Source organism: Phocoena sinus, chromosome 20, assembly GCF_008692025.1.
Source record: "Phocoena sinus isolate mPhoSin1 chromosome 20, mPhoSin1.pri, whole genome shotgun sequence".
NCBI lineage: Eukaryota > Metazoa > Chordata > Mammalia > Artiodactyla > Phocoenidae > Phocoena > Phocoena sinus.
The window spans coordinates 13195618-13217171 of record NC_045782.1 but is presented as its reverse complement, the minus strand read 5'-3'; the positions used below and the strand labels follow the sequence as shown (position 1 = coordinate 13217171).

At 54.1% G+C, this 21554-nt stretch overlaps 1 protein-coding gene across 6 annotated transcripts in view; it reads right to left on the bottom strand.

Annotated features, from left to right (window-relative positions):
- Positions 1 to 232: 232 nt before the first annotated feature.
- SLC43A2 (solute carrier family 43 member 2) overlaps positions 233 to 21554 on the bottom strand; it is a 44028-nt gene continuing 22706 nt past the window's right edge. For all 6 annotated transcript variants that reach the window (XM_032615844.1, XM_032615847.1, XM_032615846.1 and 3 more), the window contains 9 exons: positions 16653 to 16745; positions 14775 to 14908; positions 14489 to 14691; positions 13922 to 14068; positions 11315 to 11453; positions 9829 to 9958; positions 7442 to 7515; positions 6091 to 6214; positions 233 to 5526 (listed from right to left, as the gene is read on the bottom strand). In XM_032615844.1, coding sequence (XP_032471735.1) covers positions 5365 to 5526; positions 6091 to 6214; positions 7442 to 7515; positions 9829 to 9958; positions 11315 to 11453; positions 13922 to 14068; positions 14489 to 14691; positions 14775 to 14908; positions 16653 to 16745 — 1206 coding nt within the window. In that variant the 3' untranslated portion in view covers positions 233 to 5364. The remainder of the gene's footprint in view (positions 5527 to 6090; positions 6215 to 7441; positions 7516 to 9828; positions 9959 to 11314; positions 11454 to 13921; positions 14069 to 14488; positions 14692 to 14774; positions 14909 to 16652; positions 16746 to 21554) is intronic.

Genomic DNA, 21554 nt, shown 5'->3' with positions numbered 1-21554 from the left:
CCCACCTTAGTACCAGAATTCCCAGCAGCCTTGGGCTTCCCACCCAAGAGGCTCCTTCCTCTGTCCCTTCCCCAGCTCTGCTGAGAGCTGGCCCACCAGCAAAGCCGGGCCGCGATGAGTGCAACCTAGCGGAGAGTGGGGGTCAGGGAGCACGTTTCAGACAAGTGACAGGCAAGAGACAAGTGGCAAGGGGATGAGTGACTTAGAAGGAGACACAGGGGCCGAGGAGGAAGCAGTTCTTAGCCATTTTCGGCAGACATTTATTAAGTGCTTACTGTGTGCCAGGAAGTAATCCAGGTGCTAGAAACAGCAAAGGGCCAGGAAGAGTCAGGGTCAGCTGCTGAGCTGTCAGTGACACTGCACTGACCCTCGTTGACACAGGAACATGTTAACCCTTCAGGCACCACTCTGAGAGCCTGGGCTGGGTCCTTGGACGGGGCCTGCCTAGGCCCTTCCAGCCACCAAAAGGGATTCAGCCACGTGAGACCCTCTCCCTCTTCGTCCAGGTAGACAGGCACACAGACAAGCTCCCACACAATCCTCCAAACACATTCACACCTGACGTGCCTGGAACACACCTCAGACTTCGACACACGTGTGCACACACGCACACACACAAACACAGAGGCGCAGCCAAGCAGTTTCACGAGGAGGTGGCATGGAGGTACTGCCTACAAGCCGTGCTCTGAGTCACCCACCTCAGCATAAAACTGTCAAGAGCGCCCGGACATCCACCAGTTAGGGGTTAGCTTGAGAAGCTTTGGCCAAGTCTCTTAACAAAACGTGAAAAACGTAAAACTGAACAAGGGGACAACTGCTTAAGGCTTTTGCTTAGAGAGGGGGTTCTGAGAGGGGTAGGGGTCAGCAGAAACAGACCTCACTTCCTTTACTTGGCCACAAGGCTGTCCCGGTCAGGGCTGCCTAAAGTCTGTCCTGTTATATGGGCGGGGGAGGGTGGGTGTGGGTGGTCCTCATCCCCTGTGCTCTCTGCATTCCTCCAGGGTCATAAAAATAATGCTATCGCTTGTTAAGTGCCTATGAAGTGCCAGGTGCAACAATGTGCGACTGCTTGACGTCCATGTCCACCTAGCCTCCCGGGGAGAGTATTATTGCCATTTTACAGATGAGGAAACTGAGGCTCAAGACTTGCTTCAGGTCACGAGATAGTATGTGTGGTGGGGCCCCTAACCTCTGCCCTTCCCTCGCAGCCTCCCCAGCACAGGGAGATGGTCTCACTCTGGGAAGGGCTGAGGGGCTGGGAGCGGCCAGAGGCCCTGGTTTGGTCTTGGATCTGCCTGGGAGGCTGAGAAAGACTAACTTCGGGGCTGGACATGCTGCCTGCAGAGACCAAGGGCCCAGGCGGTGGTTGTGTGCCAGCGGCGGGAGAGGTCTGCTTTGCGGCGGGCCGCCCACGTGGAGGACGATACGCACCTCCTTCCAGACACCAGGTCCTCAGCCCAGGACTCTGGCATGAGGCAGGGCCTGGGTGGGACAGGCTTCCAGAGCCCTCCGGCTCACCCTGACCCCACCCCCACCCCAGGGGAGTGCTGCAGCCTGTGGAAAACCCATCCCTTCACTTTGGGGGGTCCTGGGCTCCTAATCCTAACCCCACAGATAAGGCGCCTTACTGTCCCAGAGCCCACGAGAATGCACCGTATTAAACAGCCCCGGAAGCCTGACTCTGCTGAGAAGACTTCTCAGGGTTCTCCGACAGGAGCCCCTTACCACAGGGGATCCACAGCCTCACCTGCCCCCCGGTGGTGTGTATCTGTTTAAATTCGTGCAGGCTGATGTGCAAATGCATCGAAAACTTCACTGGGCTTTTTGTGCCGCTGTCTGGGACAGTCCTGCACACGTACCCCCAATACTGGATGGCTCCCCATTTTCAGTGTGCTTGGGGCCCAGGGCAGCGGGATGCCCTCCTCACACTGCACAGCCCAGGGCCAGGACAAGGAGGGCTTGAGGAGAAGTTTTCACCAGGCTGACACCGGGTACAAGAGGAATAAAAAGAGAAACAGAACGGAACTCACAACCTGCAGCCCCATCTATGGCCTTTACGAGAGTGGGAACCTTCCCTAGTACAGGCCCAGGTAGCGAGAGCCACAGGCAGAGGCCAGGAGGGCTCGGAGGAAGCTAACCACAAAGGAACACCTGGACTCAAGTACAGGGAGACTAGAGAGGAGTGGGGCTCGGGGCCATGCTCCTGAGCCCGGCCTGGCCGCGCTCTTCACTCTGATTGAGCCCGCAGGGCTGGGCACGACTTCCAGCTCCTTCCCACCAGAAGCCTGGAGGAGGAGGACGAAGATGGAGGGCCGAGGCCATGTGGTCCCTGCCCCACCCCAGGGCACTCCTCTCAGGGGTTGGGGCGACCAGAAACTTGCTCCCCCAGGCTACCATCAGCCTCTAGGGCCAAGATGACTCTACTAAGTAGAGCTCACTCCACTCTCTCCAAGGAAGCTCTTGGCTCCAAGAAACAGACACCTCGCCTGTGTTTGCTTCCCTTAGGCTGTTTCGCCCTGATCTCAAGGCCTGGTGGCCCCTGGGGCTGCTGCTCTGAATGGAATGTCCTGACCCAGAGGCTAAGAACCACATAGGAGTCCTGGCTCTCACCTTGGGCAAGTTACTCCACCTCCCTGGGCCTCAATTTTTCCAGCTGTAAATTAGGGAGGGTAGTATGAACTCCTGGCTTGTTAGCATGATCCAGTGATGGTAATGGGAAAATATGTAACCCATCAACCCTGTACAGTCAGAGCAAAATGACAGGCAAGGGAGTGGGGGGGCACCTGTGGTCCCCAACCCACCTGGTACCCTGCTCCCATTTTCATGCCTCTAATCCCCACGCACTATTGGCCCTAGACTATCTCCCACCCTGAACTCTCGTTTCTTAATGCCTGCTTCTTCCCCCAAAGTGCACACACCCTGCAGGTGGGTGGGAGAGAGAGGCCGCAGCTCCCACTTTGGCTGGGCTGGGCACTGCTGGGAACAGCACAGGCCATGTCTGTACAAGTTCAACATATCTCCCAGCTGGAAGGGCCCTTGCTAGTCAGCGCTTCCCCAAACTGCACTCCTTTATCAGTGGGTCTCAAATGTTGGGGGGGCGGGCGCCAGAACCACCAGGTGGAGCTTAGCAAAGTGTAGACTTCGGTTTCCCTCTAGGTCAGAGGCAAGTCCCAGAGGCTGTTATTAACCAGCACCCTGAGAGCTCCTGCTGCTCGTCGTCATTGGGCCCCATGTGGAGGACGGCTGTGATGGTTAAAGCCATCGCTTAGTCACAGACCACACCCCCCTGGAGAGGCACACAGCCACCAGTGCCGCTCATTTGACCTTATCTCAACATTTCCCGAATCTGACTGTAACACTGTTTTAAAAAATGAGAATGACCTTGACATCTCACAGAACTAGCATGCTGAGGAATGCTTTGGGAAATGTTGACCTCAGGCTCTTTTTTTAAAAAAAAGTCTGTTTAAAACAAACATTTGCTTTTGAATATCTGAGTGGGTGAAGCCTAGGGAGATTAGGTGCATTCAAGGGGCTCGGGCCTGGGCCTGCCCCTGCCCCTTCCTGTTGCCACCCGTTCCTCCGCCACATCCTGCCTCTGCTCTCTTTGAGCCTGCGGCTCTCCTGGGGTCACCCTGTGTCCTGAACTTAGGAGGAACCCTCAGCATGGTTGACTGGTGACAGGAAGTCTGAGCAGGGATGAAAGGGGGTCAGGATTAGCCTGTCGGGCTGGGATAAGCAGCAGAGGAGGGGATGGCCACACTTCTAAGGTGTCTGCACAAGCCCCATTTGTTTGGGGGTGGGGCGGGGGAGGAAGGTCTTTTCCTGGCCCACTGCCCCTCCCGAGACAGCAATCACACCCAGAGAGACGGTGAGTCGCTGGGTACGACTGGGGCAGAAAATCTTGTCTTGCCTTTTCTTCTCAAGCTCAAAACAGGCACATGTAGTCATTAACTGATATGCTAGAAGGGGCATCCCTTACCAGGAGGAAAATGGATTTATTGCTTTATAAAAAGGAGTCTGATAAAACTTAAAAGGGGAAAAAAAAAACCAACCAACCACCAAAACAATTCACCTAAAAAATCAACCCACCCCTCTCAGAGCTCCCAGGAAGCCTCAGACACAATTTCTGAGGGCAGTCAAGGTGGGTGGGGTTGGCAAGCCAGGCCCGCCTGGCGGAGGAAACGGGGCCTCGCCCGCATAAACAGCTCCAGGGCCCTTGGAAAGTCTGCCAGCAGGGGGCGCTGTGGCCCTGCAGCCTGGGACAAGCTCCCAACCCTGAGCGGGGCTGGCTCCCGGGCGCTGGGCTTGCTGCGGGCCTGGCTGGCTCCGCGGTGTCTCCGGGAGGATCAGGGCAGACCCCCAGCGCCCACATCCCACCCCCATCCCACACACATCTCTCATGCACAGGACACGCGCGCACAACCCACATGCACACACACCCCTAGGTCTCTCACAAATCCACCTTCCCACCCGGGCCTGGACCTCCACGTCTGTCAGCCACATCTTCACTTCCACCCCCACGAAAACAGCTGTGTGTGTGTGTGTGTGTGTGTGTGTTTGTGTGCGCACACATGCGCATGCGTGTGTTTGTGTGTGGTGCCCCTTTAATTCCCTTCAGGTCACAGACTGGACAGAGGGTGGCAGTGGAGACATGCCCCCGGCTCAGGCCCTCAGGGAGGAGGGAAGGGACTGCTGCTCGGCCCTGACCACAGCTCCTGAGCCACATGTGACCATCCAGCCCTCCATCCCCTCCCCAGGCTTTAAGCCAGGGGGCCTTCTCCACAGGCCTCGAACAGGAGGACAGGCCACAGGGGGCTGGAATCACAAAGGAGTTAGCACCAACAACAGGAAGCGGGTCCTTCCTTCCTCAGGCAGCTCAGACTGGCCGGGGGAGGAGGTGAGGGGCCAGGCGAGGCGGGTACAGACAGTGCAAGCCTTTGTCCTCAGCAGGCGTGGCTGGTGGACATGCAGCCGAGGGGCAGGTGGTGGGCAGTAGACGGCAGGCTCCTCTGCTTTGGCAAGAGGCGGAATCTCGACACACTGGGGGGAGAGGGCCTGCCTGCCCGGGGTCCTCCTGTCTGCTCCTGCAGGCACCATGGAGCCCCAAGGCTCCAGGGCCCCTCGAGGGTGGCTGAGCGAAGTCCGCAGCGCCTCTGCTTCCAGCAGGAGAAGCGCCTGACCGGGCCCTCTCCCATCCTTCCACCGCAGAGCTCCGAAGCAGGACCAGGGCCCTGGGAGGGAGCGAGGACTCCAACATGGTGCAGGACAGGATCCTAGGGGTGCGTGGAGGTCCTCTGGGGTGGGGAAGACACCGCTGAGTCACTGAAGCAAGGGCGGGACGCCACAGTTCCGAGGTGGTGGGCACTACACAAAAGCCTCCCGGTTGGACGAGCCGTTGAGCTTGAGGAAAAGCTTGTCGTCCTCCCTCTTCTGCTGCAGCTGCCTCTCCAGCTGGCGCCGGTAGCAGATGAGGTAGAGGGGAAGGCAGAAGCCCAGCATGCTCAGGACAAGCAGCCCCACATTCACCTGGGGAGGCAGGGATGAGAGTTGAGAGTCGCCATCAAGGGCAGGGGGGAGGGAGGGAGCAGGCAGGGGCTGTGGTCTTTGCAGAGCCCAGTTCCAGCCCCTTCCTCGCTCTCAGGTTTGGGAATGGGGAGAAGGTCACAGGAGAGGAGAGGAAAAACAAACAAGGAGTTTCAAGAGGTTGGAGGGCCCGTCGTTCCACATTCCAGCAACAGAATTCCCCAGCTGTCCACAGGCCGGGCCACCATACTGTACTCATCTGAATCTCTGGGGGGGGTGGGGGGCGGGATTGGGACAAGCTCACAGCACCTGGTTAAGAATCTGGGCCTTTGGCAGGAGGAGCAGGAACAGCAACTTTGTTCGATTTACCCCAAAATCAGGTCCAGAAAGGACACTCTTCTCTTCTTGTCCCTCCTGCCCATTCACAAGGGGTCCCTGAATTGATCCTAACCAAAGTTCCAAACTGCCTGTCCTGGGGTTCTAGAAGCCCCCGAGTGATGCCTCCCAGCTCCCAATCAGCAGAGTGGGGCGGATGCCCATAACCCCCTGCACCCCAATCCTTCTTACCCACAGAGGGTCTCCTTGGAGGGGACCCATCATAGCCAGAAACAGGGGCTGCTGCAGGAGCGCGAAGAGTGCACTGACCAGGGACTGCAGGCCTGTGAGGCTGCCAAACTGCGTGGAGGGGTACCTGCCAGGGCAGTAGAGAACCTGTCACCACAGGGGCCATGCTCGGCTCCCCACATGCTCCTTCGCAGCCCGGCCCCAGGGTGCTGGGGCCCCCAGGCTGCACCTTCGGTGGCAGAGAAGAGGTGGGAATGGGGTGTCCATACCTTGGACTGCTTTCTGCTGAGCAGATGTGCAAAGCGAATTTGTCTTTGGACCAGCATGAGGCCCCGGAGCCCATGGGTGTCCTGGCCAAGCCAAGCGGAAAATGTGGTGCCAGCAGGAGTCCTGCAGCTTGTGAACCAGGCCCAGGGAGCAGGTTGGAGGCTGGGCCTGGCTTGGCTGCACCCTCCACCAGAGGAGCGTTGTGTAATCACGGAAACATAGCATCACCAGCCCTCGGACGAGTCCCTCAGACTCTGCCAGGCAGCCACAACTTCCTCCAGGCCTGGGGGTAGGTGTGGGTGGAACAGGCAGACCTGGAATGACCCCCATGGGATACTGTTGAGAGAGGGAGAGAGTTCTGGCAAAATCTTAGCCAGATTTTGCCAGAATTCTGGGGCCACGTCAGGTATCGTGGCCCCAGAGGTGAGAAGGGACTCCTAGCAAGGAACGGCTGGAGGAACGGGCTAGTCTTTGGTCAGAGGGAGACAGTGGATGGTGTTTGGGTTCCAGTGTGTGGCCAAGGCCCGGCCCAAGGAGAAGGAACAAACTATGGTTCCTTAGGCATGTGTGGCCTCTTGGAAAAGGAGGCAGGTTTCATTTTAGCTGAGGCCTAAGAAGGCTGTGGACAGAACCAAGCCCTTTGAGGCCCTGGGTGGGATCTGTCAGGCACATTCTGGGCTCAGTTATTCACGCCACTGCTGCCGCTCAAGCCCACTTGAAGGTCACCGTTGAGCTGTGGGCAGCTAGAGCCCACCCCCCTGCCCTTCCCATGAGCAGCCAGAGGCAGCCTCAGAACCCGAGTGCGCAGCAGTCCCCGAGGCAACGACGAGCGGCACCTTGGCTGGGGCAACTGACTTCGTGTTAAATGCCAAGGCTTGTGGGCACCCAACTGTCTGCCCACTGACCCGCTCCTGCCAGGTATGGCCTTCCCCTGACACACCCGACAGAAGCCCTGGTACCTAAGGCCAGAGGATGAGCCCCAAGTGAGCAAGACGGCCCCCTTCAGGCCCTCAGTCCCACCAGGAACCTCCCTCAGGTCATTCCCTTACCCTCGGCCACCAGGCCACCCACAGCTCCCAGGACTTACACAGCGGCATAGAGGCCCCCGACGGCAGAGTGGATGAATCCTCGCACGATCGTGTGCAGGATGAAGGAGAGGATCTGAGGGAGGGAGAGCAGAGTTGAGCAAGAGACATGGAGGGCCTCACCTTGTCCCCTTGCCCCACAGCTCCTGGGGTCCTGAGCGGTGGGAGTACTGGCGCCCTGGAGTCAGCTTGTGCCAGCTTTCCAGGGCCAACTCCTGAACTGCCAAGAATTTTGAGCCGATTTTAAGTTAAACACAGTCACTACTAACAGTTCAACTGTAATAAATGTACAATTCAACAAATTACAGTTGACCCTTAAACACCACGGGGGCTAGGGTGCCGACCCTCCGCGCAGCCAACGATCCACATATAACTTAGAGTCGGCCCTCTGTATCCACAGTTCTGTATCCTCGGATCCAACCACCCACGGGTCACGTGGTACTTAGTATTTACCACTGAAAACCACCTGAGTATGAGTGGACCCACGCAATTAAAACTTGTGTTGTTCAGGGGTCAACTGTACGTTGAAAACAAAGTTAATGAATACTCAAAACCCAGCACATCCTAATTATTTTATTCTGTTTTACCATTAGCCGTGCTCTTAAGGTTTTTTGTTTTTTCAAAAATTTTTTTAGTTTTGGCTGCACCGCACAGCTTGCAGGATCAACCGGGGATTGAACTTGCGCCCTCAGCAGCGAAAGCGCGGAGTCCTGACCGCTGGACCACCAGGGAATTCCCGCTCTTAAGGTTTTTTGCTCTACTGTAAATATCGTATGATGGTGTGTTACTGTGTCTCTTTCCAACTCCACAGTTAGCGACACCGTATTGGCTGATATCAGCCACGACGAGAGCACTTGCACCGCGGAAATTGGCAAACGCTAAAACCCAGGGCTCCCCCCATCCCGCCCCCGTCTAGAGTCTGCTTTTAAGTGTACGTATGGACATAGCACTAAGCAGGAGGTCACTAATCACCACTCCTGCCTTCGCGGACCTGAGGACTGTGCCCAGGTCTCCCTGCCTGGCCACCCAGGCCCTACTGGTAGATGGCTGTCCCTTTCCCCTCTAGCTCTGCTTTCCCGAGGAAAGGTCACTGCTGGCAAGCTTGGCAAGCTTAGCAAGCACTTGTTAACGATTCCTTTGAGCCACGAGCTGTCTCCTTTGCTCCCAGGACCCTTTGTTTGCTCTTTGCACACAGCCCTGCCATCGGGCTCAACAGCCAAGACCCGTTTCCGGGAATGTGGGCAGTGGAGGTGGCGAGGGCTGCTCTCTGCCGTGCTGCGAAAGGTCTGTGCCTGAACGTGCACCCATCCCTCGGCAGGCTCCGCTTTCCGCTCCAAATGCCTTGCTGCCTTTTCACAACTTGCCTTTCGATAAGACTGGATAAACACAAAGCAGACTGTCCTCACTGAGCATTGCCCCGCGACTGGACAAGGGTGGTCAGGGCAAGGGTCTGCCGGTCTTGCGGAGAGGGCCACCACCAGGAGGCCGGGAGGGCACCAGGGATGCAGCAATACTCCCATCTGGAACCGGTAGAGCCTCCCATGGTTTACTCTGGCTGCACGCGGTGTCGGCACAAACACATGGTAGCACCTGTGGGTGGTGCACACCTGGATGTTCAATGAACTTCTACGTGCGGCCACTTGTAGAAAGGGACTCTTGCTTTCCTCCTGGACCTGGTCCAAGATACCATCTGGACTTGGGTCACACCCATCTGGAAGCAACGCCATCCCTTTTGTCCCTTCCAAGTTCATACATTTGGGGATTAGAACTAGAACACTTCTGTGGACCTAAGGGTGGAGCCAGGCAGGTAACAAAATCTACCTTTCTCAAACTCTCTGCCAAAAGTCAGGTTCCAGAGGCACTGGAAATCTTGTGAGAAGGAATTAAACTTTTGAACCCAGATGCCAAGGGATCGTCGGTCTTGCTCCCCTGTACTGGAGGAGCAGACGTTCCCACCAACGCCACAGACTAGCCAGAGTTCTTTGGACATCAGACTTCAGCTGTTTGAGCGCATGCAAAACAAGCAACCACACAACTACACCACATGGTTCCAGAAATGGTAAGATGACGGTACTCGTGGTATGCAAGATGCCTAAGACGGAGAAGAATGATGCACTTTCGCAGACAAGAGTCTTCTGTGAAAGGCAATCTGCGTTTCATTTACACCTTGCTCCCAGCATCACGCACGCACGTACAGAGCCTGGCAGGTAGGGGGCCCTTTGGTAAATCACAGCGGGCCGGTTGATAGGTTGGTTGGTTGAATTAGACAAATGAAAAGTCACTGTTCTCTTTGCTGAGCGAGCACTGTTCTCTCCCCCATGAGACAGCATGCACCTTTCAGTCTCATCACCCCATCCCCCACCTGGCTTCTCCCTCTCCCCATACTCACCTGTAGAGGCAGGTTGGGAATGAGGCAAGTCACCCCAAAGCCCACGAGCAGCAGGTTTGTGAAGGCGAAGGCCCGCATGGCGTTGGTGATCTTCTGGATCTGCCGGTCCCGCTTTTTCTTCTTCTCACCTCTGTGGAAACGCAGAGCACACACCGGAGCTGGGGGCTCCCTGGAGGATGGGCTCTCCCAGGAAGCAAGGTCCTGGGAGTCACGGCTTGTGGACAGCGCAAGACTCAGAGACCACCCGCAAGCATGTGCTAGGGACTGTGGGGGCTAGACCAGCACGAGGGACACTCCCCACTGCACCCCCTGGACTGAGCGCGGAGTGTCAACCTCAGTGGAGAGGTCGGACGCGAGAAGGCACGAGGAGACGGGCGTCAACGCCCTGCGCTGCTTCGGCGAAGACTGAGGCCCGATGATGGGGAGGGAGAAGGAGAGTGCACCCCGGTCAGGATGTGGCAAAGCCTCCTTCACTACTGGCTCCAACTTCACCTGAATCCTGCAGGGAGCTGACACTAAGCCAGACAATAAGCCAAGAAAGGGAGTGAGTGGGTTTCTCCTTGGGCGGCAGGAAGGGGTGAAGGAGAAACGAGTATGCGGCAGATGGAACTGGAATGGGCACCAACAGCCTTCTGGCTGTAGGACCTGACCTACATAACAGAGCATTCTCTGTAATTATTTCCCTGTGAATTCACTATGACTGATTCCAGCCTCAACACCCACAAAGATACCCCATGGACAACTGTATGACATCCAAGGGCTCAGAGATGCGCAGGGAGGCCCAGACCCACCACTCTCTCCCTATGTGACCTCAGGCAAGCCACTCGGACATCTAGCTTCAGTCCCCTCATCTGCAAAATGGGTCTAACTCATCGAGGTGCTGGGAGGCTTACCTGAGGTGTTGTGCATTAAGGGCTTGGCACAGGGCCTGATACAGTAAAGAGGAGCTTATGGTACTAAGGTGGAGTCAGAGAAGACAGCATTTAACTCATCCTCTGATCTTAGAGCCCAACCCTTCTGTAAAGTAGGTCCCTTGCTTAATTCTCACAGTCATGAACAGATCTATTGACATATATTAAGGTTATAGCCGTTTACTACTCACACCCAGTGGAGCAGACCTTGCAGGCAAACAGGACCACTCTGAGGATGTCTGCCGGTGTACTACTTGGGCTAAGGACAGGAGAGCAGCCCTAAAAGCAGGATGTTTGATAGCTGTCTGCACAGACCTTCCTCTGGCTTCTCTCCTCCTCTCTTCGAGCTCCGTGCCTCCCCAACTTTTGCATACAAAAGACTTTCCTTACAGAAGCAACAGACCAAAACGTGTGCTGAGCTGAGGGCGGGCAAGAGCAGCTTTGAGCACAGCCCTCTTTCGCCTCTCCTGCTGACTTTAAAATCTAACCCACCCACCCTGATGCTGCCTAACACCTGACCGGTGGGCTTCTCCCTCTGGGGGCTGGGGCCCGGGGCACGAGCTCCGCCTACGCACTGGTTGGCGTCTTTCTCCTCGGGCTCCTCAGGGGCATCTTCACACTCCTTCAGCCTCCAGTCCATGATGTAGCCAATGACGGGGGCTGTCAGCAGGCAGAGCAGCTGGAGCACACCGAAGATGGAGGTGTAGAGGCCCACTGAGGATAAAGACGGGCTGGGTCACGGGGGCTGCCGGCAGAGGCCTGGGGTGGGCGCTGGGCAGAGTCTGTGACCCCACAAGCCCTTCTGGGATCTTCTCCAGAACTGCCCCCTTGTCACTGTGGGTCATGAGGGGAGCCTGGAGACCTTAACCTCTGAAATCAAAGCCACCCTTTTCTTTTCTCCAAAGTCCTCGCCTATTTCCAAGAAACGGCTAACGAAATGCAGTATGTCACAGTGACTTCCCCAGAAGCTCCAGGAAGTCTCTCTGACTTTGGGAACCACAAAATTACCAATGCCTGGGACTGAGGTTTTGTGTGTGACTGGCCGTCAGTTTTCTGCCTCTAGAAATATACCAGGAAGGCACCACTCACAAGGGCACTGACGTAAGGGCTTCAATCTTCAAAGAGCCTTAAAATTATGATGGGATTTCTCACAGAAGCTGAATGTTGACCGCCCCACCCCCAAACACAGGTCTGGCCCAGAGGGATGTCTGGAGTTCAAGGAGAGGTGTTTCTCAGTTGAACAGAGACCGGCTAGGAGAGGATGTCATGTGTTCCCTGACAATCCCCCGTCCCCCGCCCCCACTGGCTTACCGGTAGCCATCACTGCATCAAGAAAGCAAAAGTGAAAAAGCAGAGAGGAGTGAGGTCAGCAGCAGAAATGTCTCAGGTTATTACAGGGGGATGGGGCATGGAGGCAGGCTAGCTCTGGGCCCAGCTCACACGCCATTTCCCACCAAGCCCCGACTCTCAAGAGTGCCCAGCGCGGGTGTCTGCGGACGTTTTCCTGCTGGCTGGGGCCTCACTCGTGTGCAGCTGGTGCCTCCTTACAAGCGGGCTGGTCAATCAGGCCTGTGGTGTTTGCGGGGGACCGTGATGGGGAAGCGGTGTGGGTGCAGAAGACCTGGCAGAACCTGGGCCTCATTGCCCTTGTTCCCTCAGAGGGCAAAGAATCTACCCCACACCCAGCCCAAGTATCTCACTAACCAGCGCTGGTCTCCCGTCCACCTACTGGCCCCCTGACCCTGATAGCCAGACGTGTGTGTGCGTGTGTGTGTGTGTGTGTGTGTGTGTGTGTGTGTGATGTCAGGCACAACTGCTCAGAGGAGCAGGATGGGGAAAACCAATGCCCTGTCAGCTGCAGACCGAATTCCTGGCCCAACTTCCTCTACTTCTTGAAATTGACTTTTTGAATGCGGGAAACAGATGGAAAAAATGCCTCTTGAGCAGCAAGAGTTCTCAGAGAGTAAAAGGCCATGACTCAGCGGCAGGGAGATTTGCCTTCCAAGGGCCAGTGAGGGCCCTTCTCTGTACCCGTCAGAGTCTCCACCTGTCTGGGCCTCAGGGTTTACAATAGAGGGCAAATAGACACGCTAGGTCATCTCTCCCCAAAGTGTGGCACACAGATTTTAATGAATGTTACATAATAAAAGGGTTCCTGGGGTAGAAATATAGGGGGATATCATTGGACGAAACAAAGCTAAACAGGTTCTTTTTCTTCCTATCTTTGCGTTTGCTACAAATTTTTGCGAGGGCACGTGATAGGATTTTCCCACATTGCTTCACGTCCGAACACCCATTTTTGGAGTAGCACCTGCATTATCTGTGCCTCTTTGTCACCTTCCCCTTTTGCTAAGGCCAGGTTTCTCATCCTCTTTAAGAATGTACAGTGCCGGGCAGATCTTCCCGGGGGGGGGGGGGGACGGGGGGGGGGGGAACCAACCCAAATGTTGCACACTAATGAGACAGCCAATAAAAAGGATTTACCAGATGTGTTTGTCCCGCTTAGGGATAACTAAAGCTGACTCAGCTCAGGCCCTGAGGAAGTAATGACTTTCTTTGTAGAATCAAAACCTCTAATCAGCTTGTGTGTTCTCTTGGAAAAGTGGCCCGTGGGTTATCAGTTCTGTTTACCAGAAGTAACAAGCCTGGACTGGATTACCCACGAGGAAGGCTCCACCTGGCTCTGCTTCCCAGTTCAGGGCACAGATCCTGTGCAGGCCCAGGAGCCCCAGTCTCCAGCCGCAGTAGCCCAGCCCCCATCTCGGCCCCCAGCCTCTCCACGCGGCACCCCTGCAGTTTCCCGGAGAATTCTTGGCGTTGGGTTTGACTGATAGCCTTTCAACAGGCTCTCAGGTGGAGTACCGTGTTCTGTGCCGTGTTTTCATTTACGAACACACACGTCAACCGTCCCCCTCAGGCAACAAAAAACACATCCCCACACCCCAAACACACGTAGTTATTTTAGTCCTCTCCTCCCTCCTAAACCGGGAAACTCCGACGGGGACATGAAAGGACAGTTGGGCCCGGCTGTGATGAAATGGCTCTGACACACAATCAGGCCCTTGGATTCTGCCATCTCACGGCCCTGCTGGTCCAGCCCAGCCAGGCAGTGGGCTGAACCTCAGGCGGGCAGGAGTGGCCACCGCTCATGGGCTGCGCCCCGGGGCCTGGAGGCCACCTACCTGCGTCCTGGTCGCCGCTGACCAGGAACTGGAGGATGTTGTTCATGGCACCCATGTAGAAGATGAGGCGCAGCTGAGTGACGCACATGGTGACCAGGCTGAGCAGCAGGATGGGGCTGAACACGCTCTGCATGAACGAGGGGGCCGCTACGGGGAGAAGAGGGTGCTCAGGGAGAACCGGGCGGTACCGCCGTGGCCACGGCCCACCCGCCACCCAGGGGCTGGGCGGAGAGCCCTGCTTTGCCGACCAAATCATGCTGGATGAGGTGGACGGCTGGACGCAGGAGTTAGGTCACCCAGCCGTACGAAACAAGCTGGGTGAGTCCCTCACGCTCGCTGACCCTTCGTCTGTACGGCAGGCTGGATGGTGCCACCGGCTCTTTGGGGATGAAATGGGGATTAAGGGAGATGGTACCCACAAAGCCCTCAGCGGGAGCTGGTCCCCCCGAGGGGGCTGCAGCTTCCACATCTGGACCGGCCTCCCCCTCCTTGTTGCTGGGGTGCGGGTTCAGGAGCCCCTGCTGACGGCTCAGGCAGGCTTGGGAGGTGGGGGCCGCACGCGGGTACCTGCGGCATCGGGCTGGCACTTGACCTCCAGGTCGACGGTGGACAGGCACAGCTTGTGGCCCTCCTGCAGTGCCGCCTGTTCCTTGGCGCTCCGCATGGAGCTGCCCACGCTGAGGCGGCGCCCGACCGTGGTCACCTGCTTGTAGAACTGCTTCCCAGTGATCTTGTGGTCGAAGCCCAGCCAGCTGAACTTGATCTTCACCCTAGAGGCCACAGGAGAGTGTCTGTCGCTCTGCCAGGGCCCCTCGCCGGCGTAGGGGTGGGAGCAGACCGCACGTCCACTTACGTGTAGTCCATGTCCTCTGGGCCCGGGAAGGGCTCCAGGGGCCAGTTAAAGAAGCAGTTGAGGAAAACCAGCCCGGAGCAGCCGGCCCAGACCACGAGCATGACGATGAAGGAGGCACCGAAGTCGTAGATGACCTGAGAGGCACAACGGGGTAGCGGTTGGAGTCAGGGCAGGGAGGCGGGCAGAGTTAGCAGAGGGAAGCCGGAGCGGGCAGCGGGTAGGGGCACCCAGCAGTCCTGCTCTCCCTGCGCTCAGCTGCGAGGGGAGGCATGGCCCCATCAGCCTGGGTGTTTGGTCGTCAGGCACCTGCATTCCAATAATCTTAGCTCGCCCTGGACCAAATGTCATCTCCTTGGAGAGGCCCTCCCAGACCACCCATCACTGTCACATCACTGGCTCACAGTGAACAGCCCTGGCTGAGGTTTTTGACTTCTTGATTCATTTCCTCATCTGTTACTAGGCCAGCTCCCTGAGAGGAGCCTCCAGCCTTGTCCACTGATGTTTCTCTAGTACCCTGAAGCATACACACGGTAGGTGCCAAAAAAATACTCAAGGAATGAACAGTTGGAAGTCTCGCTTTGCTCCTCTGTGAAATGGGTGTGACACTGGCATGTACCCTCATGGTGTCAAGGTGGGGGTCAAGCGGGTAGAGGGCTCAGGACAGGGCCTGACAGGTGAGAAGCCTGCAAGCCTGTTAACGTCATTATTGCCATTGATTTCCAGCACAAGAGTCCCCAGGGTAGCGGCAGACAGCAGCCCAGCTACCCAGGGAGGGGACCAGCAGTTAGACACGGAGAAGAGGAGGAAGGGGAACTTGTAGGCTCCTCTGTACTCCAGGAACTCGAGGATCCCTAAAATCCACAGACGTCTGGCCCCAGCCCCTCCAAGCACCTCGAAGTCCAGGTGGCCGGCCCATGTCTTTTTGTTTTGTTTTGTGGCCGTGCTGTGTGGCATGCAGGATCTTAGTTACCCAACCAGGGATCGAACCCGTGCCCCCAGCAGTGGAAGCGTGGAGTCTTTACCACTGGACCCCTAGGGAAGCCCCTGGCCCACGCCTTCTGTGACTCCTCCTCCTCTTGCCCTATGGCCTCTCCCCCTTGGACCTCTCAGGAAAGGGGATTTATTTGGTGCTGGTGCCACAGAAGGGAGAAGCCCCTTCTGAAGCCCTTTCAGGAGCAACAGGATTTGGAGCAGGAACTGGGACTGATGAACAGTGAGGTGTTTGCTCCATCCTGACCCTGTGTGACTTCCACGGGCTCAGAATCCTGCCTGGGAGGGAAACAGCTGAACCAACTTGGCTGAGAGCAGCGTTCTGGCAGTGGGGAGCAATACAGCCCAACAACAACAGACCTGGGGGTGGGGGGACTAGAGTTAGACTCAGGTCTGGGGACACTCACCCCCTTTCTGTCCCCAGGCCTGAAACGCAAAGGCAGCCTTCAGTCACACCTTGCAGTGATATGCTTGCATTTCCCAACCCCCCCCCCCCCCCGCACAGCAGTTTTCTTTTCTTTTTTTTTTTTTTTTTTGCGGTACGCGGGCCTCTCACTGTTGTGGCCTCTCCCGTTGCAGAGCACAGGCTCTGGATGCGCAGGCTCAGCGGCCATGGCTCACAGGCCCAGCTGCTCCGCGGCACGTGGGATCTTCCCAGATCGGGGCATGAACCCGTGTCCCCTGCATCGGCAGGCGGACTCTCAACCGCTGCGCCACCAGGGAAGCCCCATGTTTCTTTTCTTACCTCCATGGTGCCCAGGTGCATCCTCCCCCCAGATGGGGCTTGGGGGAAGGGGGGCCCCAGCACCCACAATGACTTCCCTCTTCTGGGAGCGCTGAAGGAGTCTTAAAAGAGGCCTCTGCTCAGACACTAGTACACACGCTCACCTTGACTCCTGGGAAGGTGACTGCTGAGGAGGCATACGATCCAATCATCAAGGCAATAAACGTGGACCGAAGGTCACCAAACATGTTGGGCAGCTGAAAGATAAGAAGCAAGGGAGACTTCTGCTGAGAGAACAGACAGGGGACGGATGAAAGAGGAGGGGAAGAAAGAATCATGGCATCCTCAGGCACCATTTCTTATCTGCTCTCCTCCCTGTGTAATTCACGGGGGCATCGGTCCAGGGGTCGTCGCAGCTAACTGAAAGTTTTTTCTTCCCAGACTGAGGTTGATAAAGGAAGGGAGGAGAGTAATACAGAACTCAGACTCTGCACATGAAGACAGAGCTGGTAGACTTCCTGGTTGGCAAGCATCCCTCCTCTCTTCTCCGGCACAGGCCAGGTCCTTCCCCCTTTGCAGGGTTACAAGAAGATGCCAGCAAGCACAGCTGGGAGCCTGAGGCAACCCTCAAAGGGAGCAAGCCTGTTAGGAGTAAGAATCTATTTGAGGATGAGATCATTTTATAAATAAAAATATCCGTGTCCCAAAAGGACCAGATGTCAGCAAAGGCTGCTTTTCTTGCTGAGAAGAGTAGGTCTCTGGAAGGTGCCAATCAGAATTCTACAGCCCCCAGGGCGGACGAGGGGGCTGGCCCGGAAGTCCTGCGTCTGAATTTCTAGGTCCAAGGAGGGCCCTCCCCTTTTCCATCTGGAAAGAGCAACGGCAAGAGAGGCTCAGGCTCTCTCCCGGTGAGGCCGCTCTTCCCGTCTCACAGCAGCTTGCTCTGGGCCCGTCCAACACGACTGTGAAACTAAAACCCCCAGTGATTCCATACAAATCCAGACATGGCATAACATGGCAACTCGGTCATGGATCCAAACAGACATGGGGCAAAGTGCGTCCTCCTCAAACGGCAGTCCTGGCTGTTCTCGCTAACCTCAGGGGCGCTCGTACCGCGTGCTGAAGGTTTCCCAGCCACACCCACAAGGTCCCTGGCATTGAGAAGCGCTCCCTGGATCTGCCAACCTGTTCCACTGAACTCAGGTGTTTCTGTGGACCTAATATATGTTCCCCTCCCCCTTTGTCTGGAATCATTTTGGGGTTTTATCAAACACGGACCACGTGATGGCTGCCCGCAAGCTAGTCTGCTGTTGCTGAACGGAGGCGGTTTGAATGTGTTTATTTACCTGCCCCTCATCATTTCTGCCTGTTCTGACCACAATTAAAAATGGAGGAGGGGCATCATCAAAATTTAAAATGTGCTTCAAAGACACCATCAAGAAAACGAACAGAGGCACAGAAGAGAGAAAATTTGTACAAATCATCTATCTGATCGGGCACCTGTACCTGCAGTATATAAAGAACTCCTACAACTCAGTAAAAAAAAACCAAATATAACCATTTTTAAAATGGGCAAATAGGGCTTCCCTGGTGGCACAGTGGTTAAGAATCCGCCTGCCAATGCCGGGGACACGGGTTGGAGCCCTGGTCCAGGAAGATCCCACATGCCGCGGAGCAACTAAGCCCGTGCGCCACAACTACTGAGCCTGCGCTCTAGAGCCCGCGAGCCACAACTACTGAAACCCACGCGCCACAACTACTGAAACCTGCGTGCTACAGCTACTGAAGCCCGCGCGCCTAGAGCCCGTGCTCCGCAACAAGAGAAGCCACCGCAATGAGAAGCCTGCGCACCATAACGAAGAGCAGCCCCCCGCTCGCCGCAACTAGAGAAAGCCTGCGCGCAGCTGTGAAGACCCAACGCAGCCAAAAAAATAATAAAATAAATAAATTTATTTTAAAAAATGGGCAAATAGACATATCTGAATAGACATTTCTCCAGAGAAGACGTACAAATGGCCAATAACCGTATGAAAAGATACTCAGTATCATTAATCATAGGGAAATGCAAATTAAAACTACGAGATACCGCTTCACACCTCCTAGGGTGGTTATAATAATAATAATAAAAAAAACACAACACATAATAACAAATGTTGGTGCTGATACAGAGCAATCAGAACCCTCCTACACTACTGGTAGGAATGTAAAATGGTGCACAGCCACTTTGGAAAACACTGGCAGTTCCTCAATTAAACACAGAGCTACCATATGACCCAGAAATTTCACTCCTAGGTATATATATACCCAAGAGGGATGAAAATATATGCCCATGTGTACATGAATGTTTATAGCAGTGTTTTTGGTTTTTTTGTTTTTTTGGCTGTACCTTGTGGCATGCAGGATCTCAGTTCCCCGACCAGGGATTGAACCCACACCCCCTGCAGCGGAAGCGCCGAGTCTTAACCACTGGCCTGCCAGGGAAGTCCCCATTCTTTATAATACACAAAAAGTGGAAACAACCTCCATGCCCATCAATGACTGGATAAGCAAAATGTGGTATATTCACACAATGGAATATTATTCAGCCACAAAAACAAATGAAGTACCGATACATGCTATGAATACAACATGGATAAACCCTGAAAACATTATGCTAAGTGAAAGAAACCAGTCATGAAAGAGCACAAAATTGTATGATTCCATTCATATGAAATGTCCAGAATAGGCAAATCCATAGAGACAGAGAACAGATTAGGGGTTGCCTAGGGTTGGGGTGGAAGAAGCTGGAAGGAATAGGTAGAAATGCTAATGGGTACAGAGATGTGATTTGCGGGGATACGATTGATTCTGGTGATGACTGTGTAACTCTATAAATAAACTAAAAACCACTGAATTGTATACTTTAGGTAAATTGTATGGTATGTGAATTATGTCTCAATATCACTGTTAAGAAAAAAAAAACATGAATGAGAGACTTGAGATGTTTTGGGATCCCAGGATTTAAAAGGAACGTGAATTAATCTATAGTGTATGGCCAACAAAGCCATCCTATGGCATGAAGCCAGGGTGGCTCTCCAGCCTACCCGAAGAATCCCCAGCACACAAAGATCTCTTCTTCCAGCCCCCTGTGTCAACTCAGTCTTCTCAGAGAGGGATAGAGGGAGAGAGGGTTAGAGCATATGGAAACTCCCCCAGGCAAAGACAGAGGAAATGTGATGTGCTCATGGGGGCCCAGGCACATCCAAGTGAGCACTAAAGGTGCACAGTCTTACTCTTTGCACACCTGCCTCCCAGGTATGCTGTGGTTCAGAGGACATGCCTCGGTTTCTGAGCTCACATATTTGGGCTGTGCCACGCTGGCTACTCCAGCAAGGCAGCCTCAGGCATTTCTGGGGCTACATCTGTCCCAGGGAGAATCCAAAGATTAGTTCTGCTTGTAAGGAAAGAGGAAACTGTTCTAGCCTGGGATGCCACTCCAGCCTCCACAGGGCATGTGGAGGAAGAAATGGGTCAAAGAGGGCTTAGAACCCAACCAGAAGAGCAGATGGAGGACAAAAGCCACTCGGTGCAGTCAAGCCAGGAAACACTTTTGTTGCAGCTGTCACCTCTGGGTAAAAAGAGTGTCCCCAACTTTTTGACAGGGCGAGGGGATACTTCTGAAGAGCAGACTGCTTGCTAGGTAGCCCTTTTCCTTCTACCCTAACCCAAGCTAGAACAGAACAACAGGGGCTTGGGGCTAGTGGGCAACTCTGACCTCATCTTCTGGAGTCTTCTCCCCAGAACTGGATCCAGGACAGGCAAGAACGGGAAGCTGGGAGAGGAGACTGACTTGACATCTGGTCCTGGATGAGACACTTGCCCTCATGCCTGGAAAAGGGCAGTAACCTTGCAGCTGCCCTCCTTGCTTCCCTGCCTCTCCCTGCCTTGAACATTCTTTGCAACACCCTGAAAATTCTCCTCCCTAACATGTTATTTTAGTCAGCAGGGCCATTCCTAGGGTGTACAGAGCCTCAAGGCAAACCATGCTATGCAGCCTTCTTACCAACATGTACATCTTGTATTTAAATTACGATTATTTTTCCTGATTAGAAGAGCAATGCGTGTCCATTGTAAAACATCTGGAACAAAGTACAAAAAAAGAATGAAATAAAAATTCCCCTGATATAGCCACGTTACCATTTTGATATATTTCCTTTCAATCTTTTTCCCATAAATACCTATAGCTTTGTAACCAAACTGGGATCATATGCTACATATTATTTTATAAACTTTTTCTTTTTTTACTTGATATATTATAAATATTTTGTAATTTACTATTCATCTTCAACATAATTTGTAACAACTGTCCGGTATTTCCTTTTCTGGATGGTCTATAATTTATGCAACCATTTCTCTGATGTTCTCAGAGCCTTTATAATTTTTATCATAAATAACATTTTAATGAACATCCTTGAAGATAAACATACATGCATATAGCTATGATTTCCTTAAGGTAAATTCCCAAAAGTGGAATCATTTGGCAAAAGGGAATACACATTTTTAAGTTTTTGTGATACTCTGTGCCAAATTGCCTTCCAGAAAACTTACACCAATTGAAATTGAAAAAACTTATATTTATTGATTGTTAATGACTTTGAACATTTTTTCTACGGTTTTTAAAATCAGTCATTTATATTCCTCATTTATATTCCTATTGTCCTTTCTTCCTATGAGGATGTTAATTTGTTCATATTGATTTGGCATAGGCTCTTTATATATTAAAGATCCTCACTCTTTGTCCATATACTGTAGGTATGTTTTCCTAGTTTGGCCTTTAACTTCTTAGTTCGTGGTGGGTTGTTTTTTTTTTTTTTCACCAATATAAGTGCTTAAATAGGTAGTCAAAGTCTGTTTCAGCTTTTAGGGACTACCTAACATGTGTGTCAGATGAAATCTCTCTGAAAACAGTATCAAGGATGACCTTGACCAGCGAAAAACGCAAAGCATAAACATCCTGGCAGTAGTCAATGTGTGGTCACAAAATAGCAAGCACAGGAGACAAGAAGGTTTCCCTGGGGGCATTAATT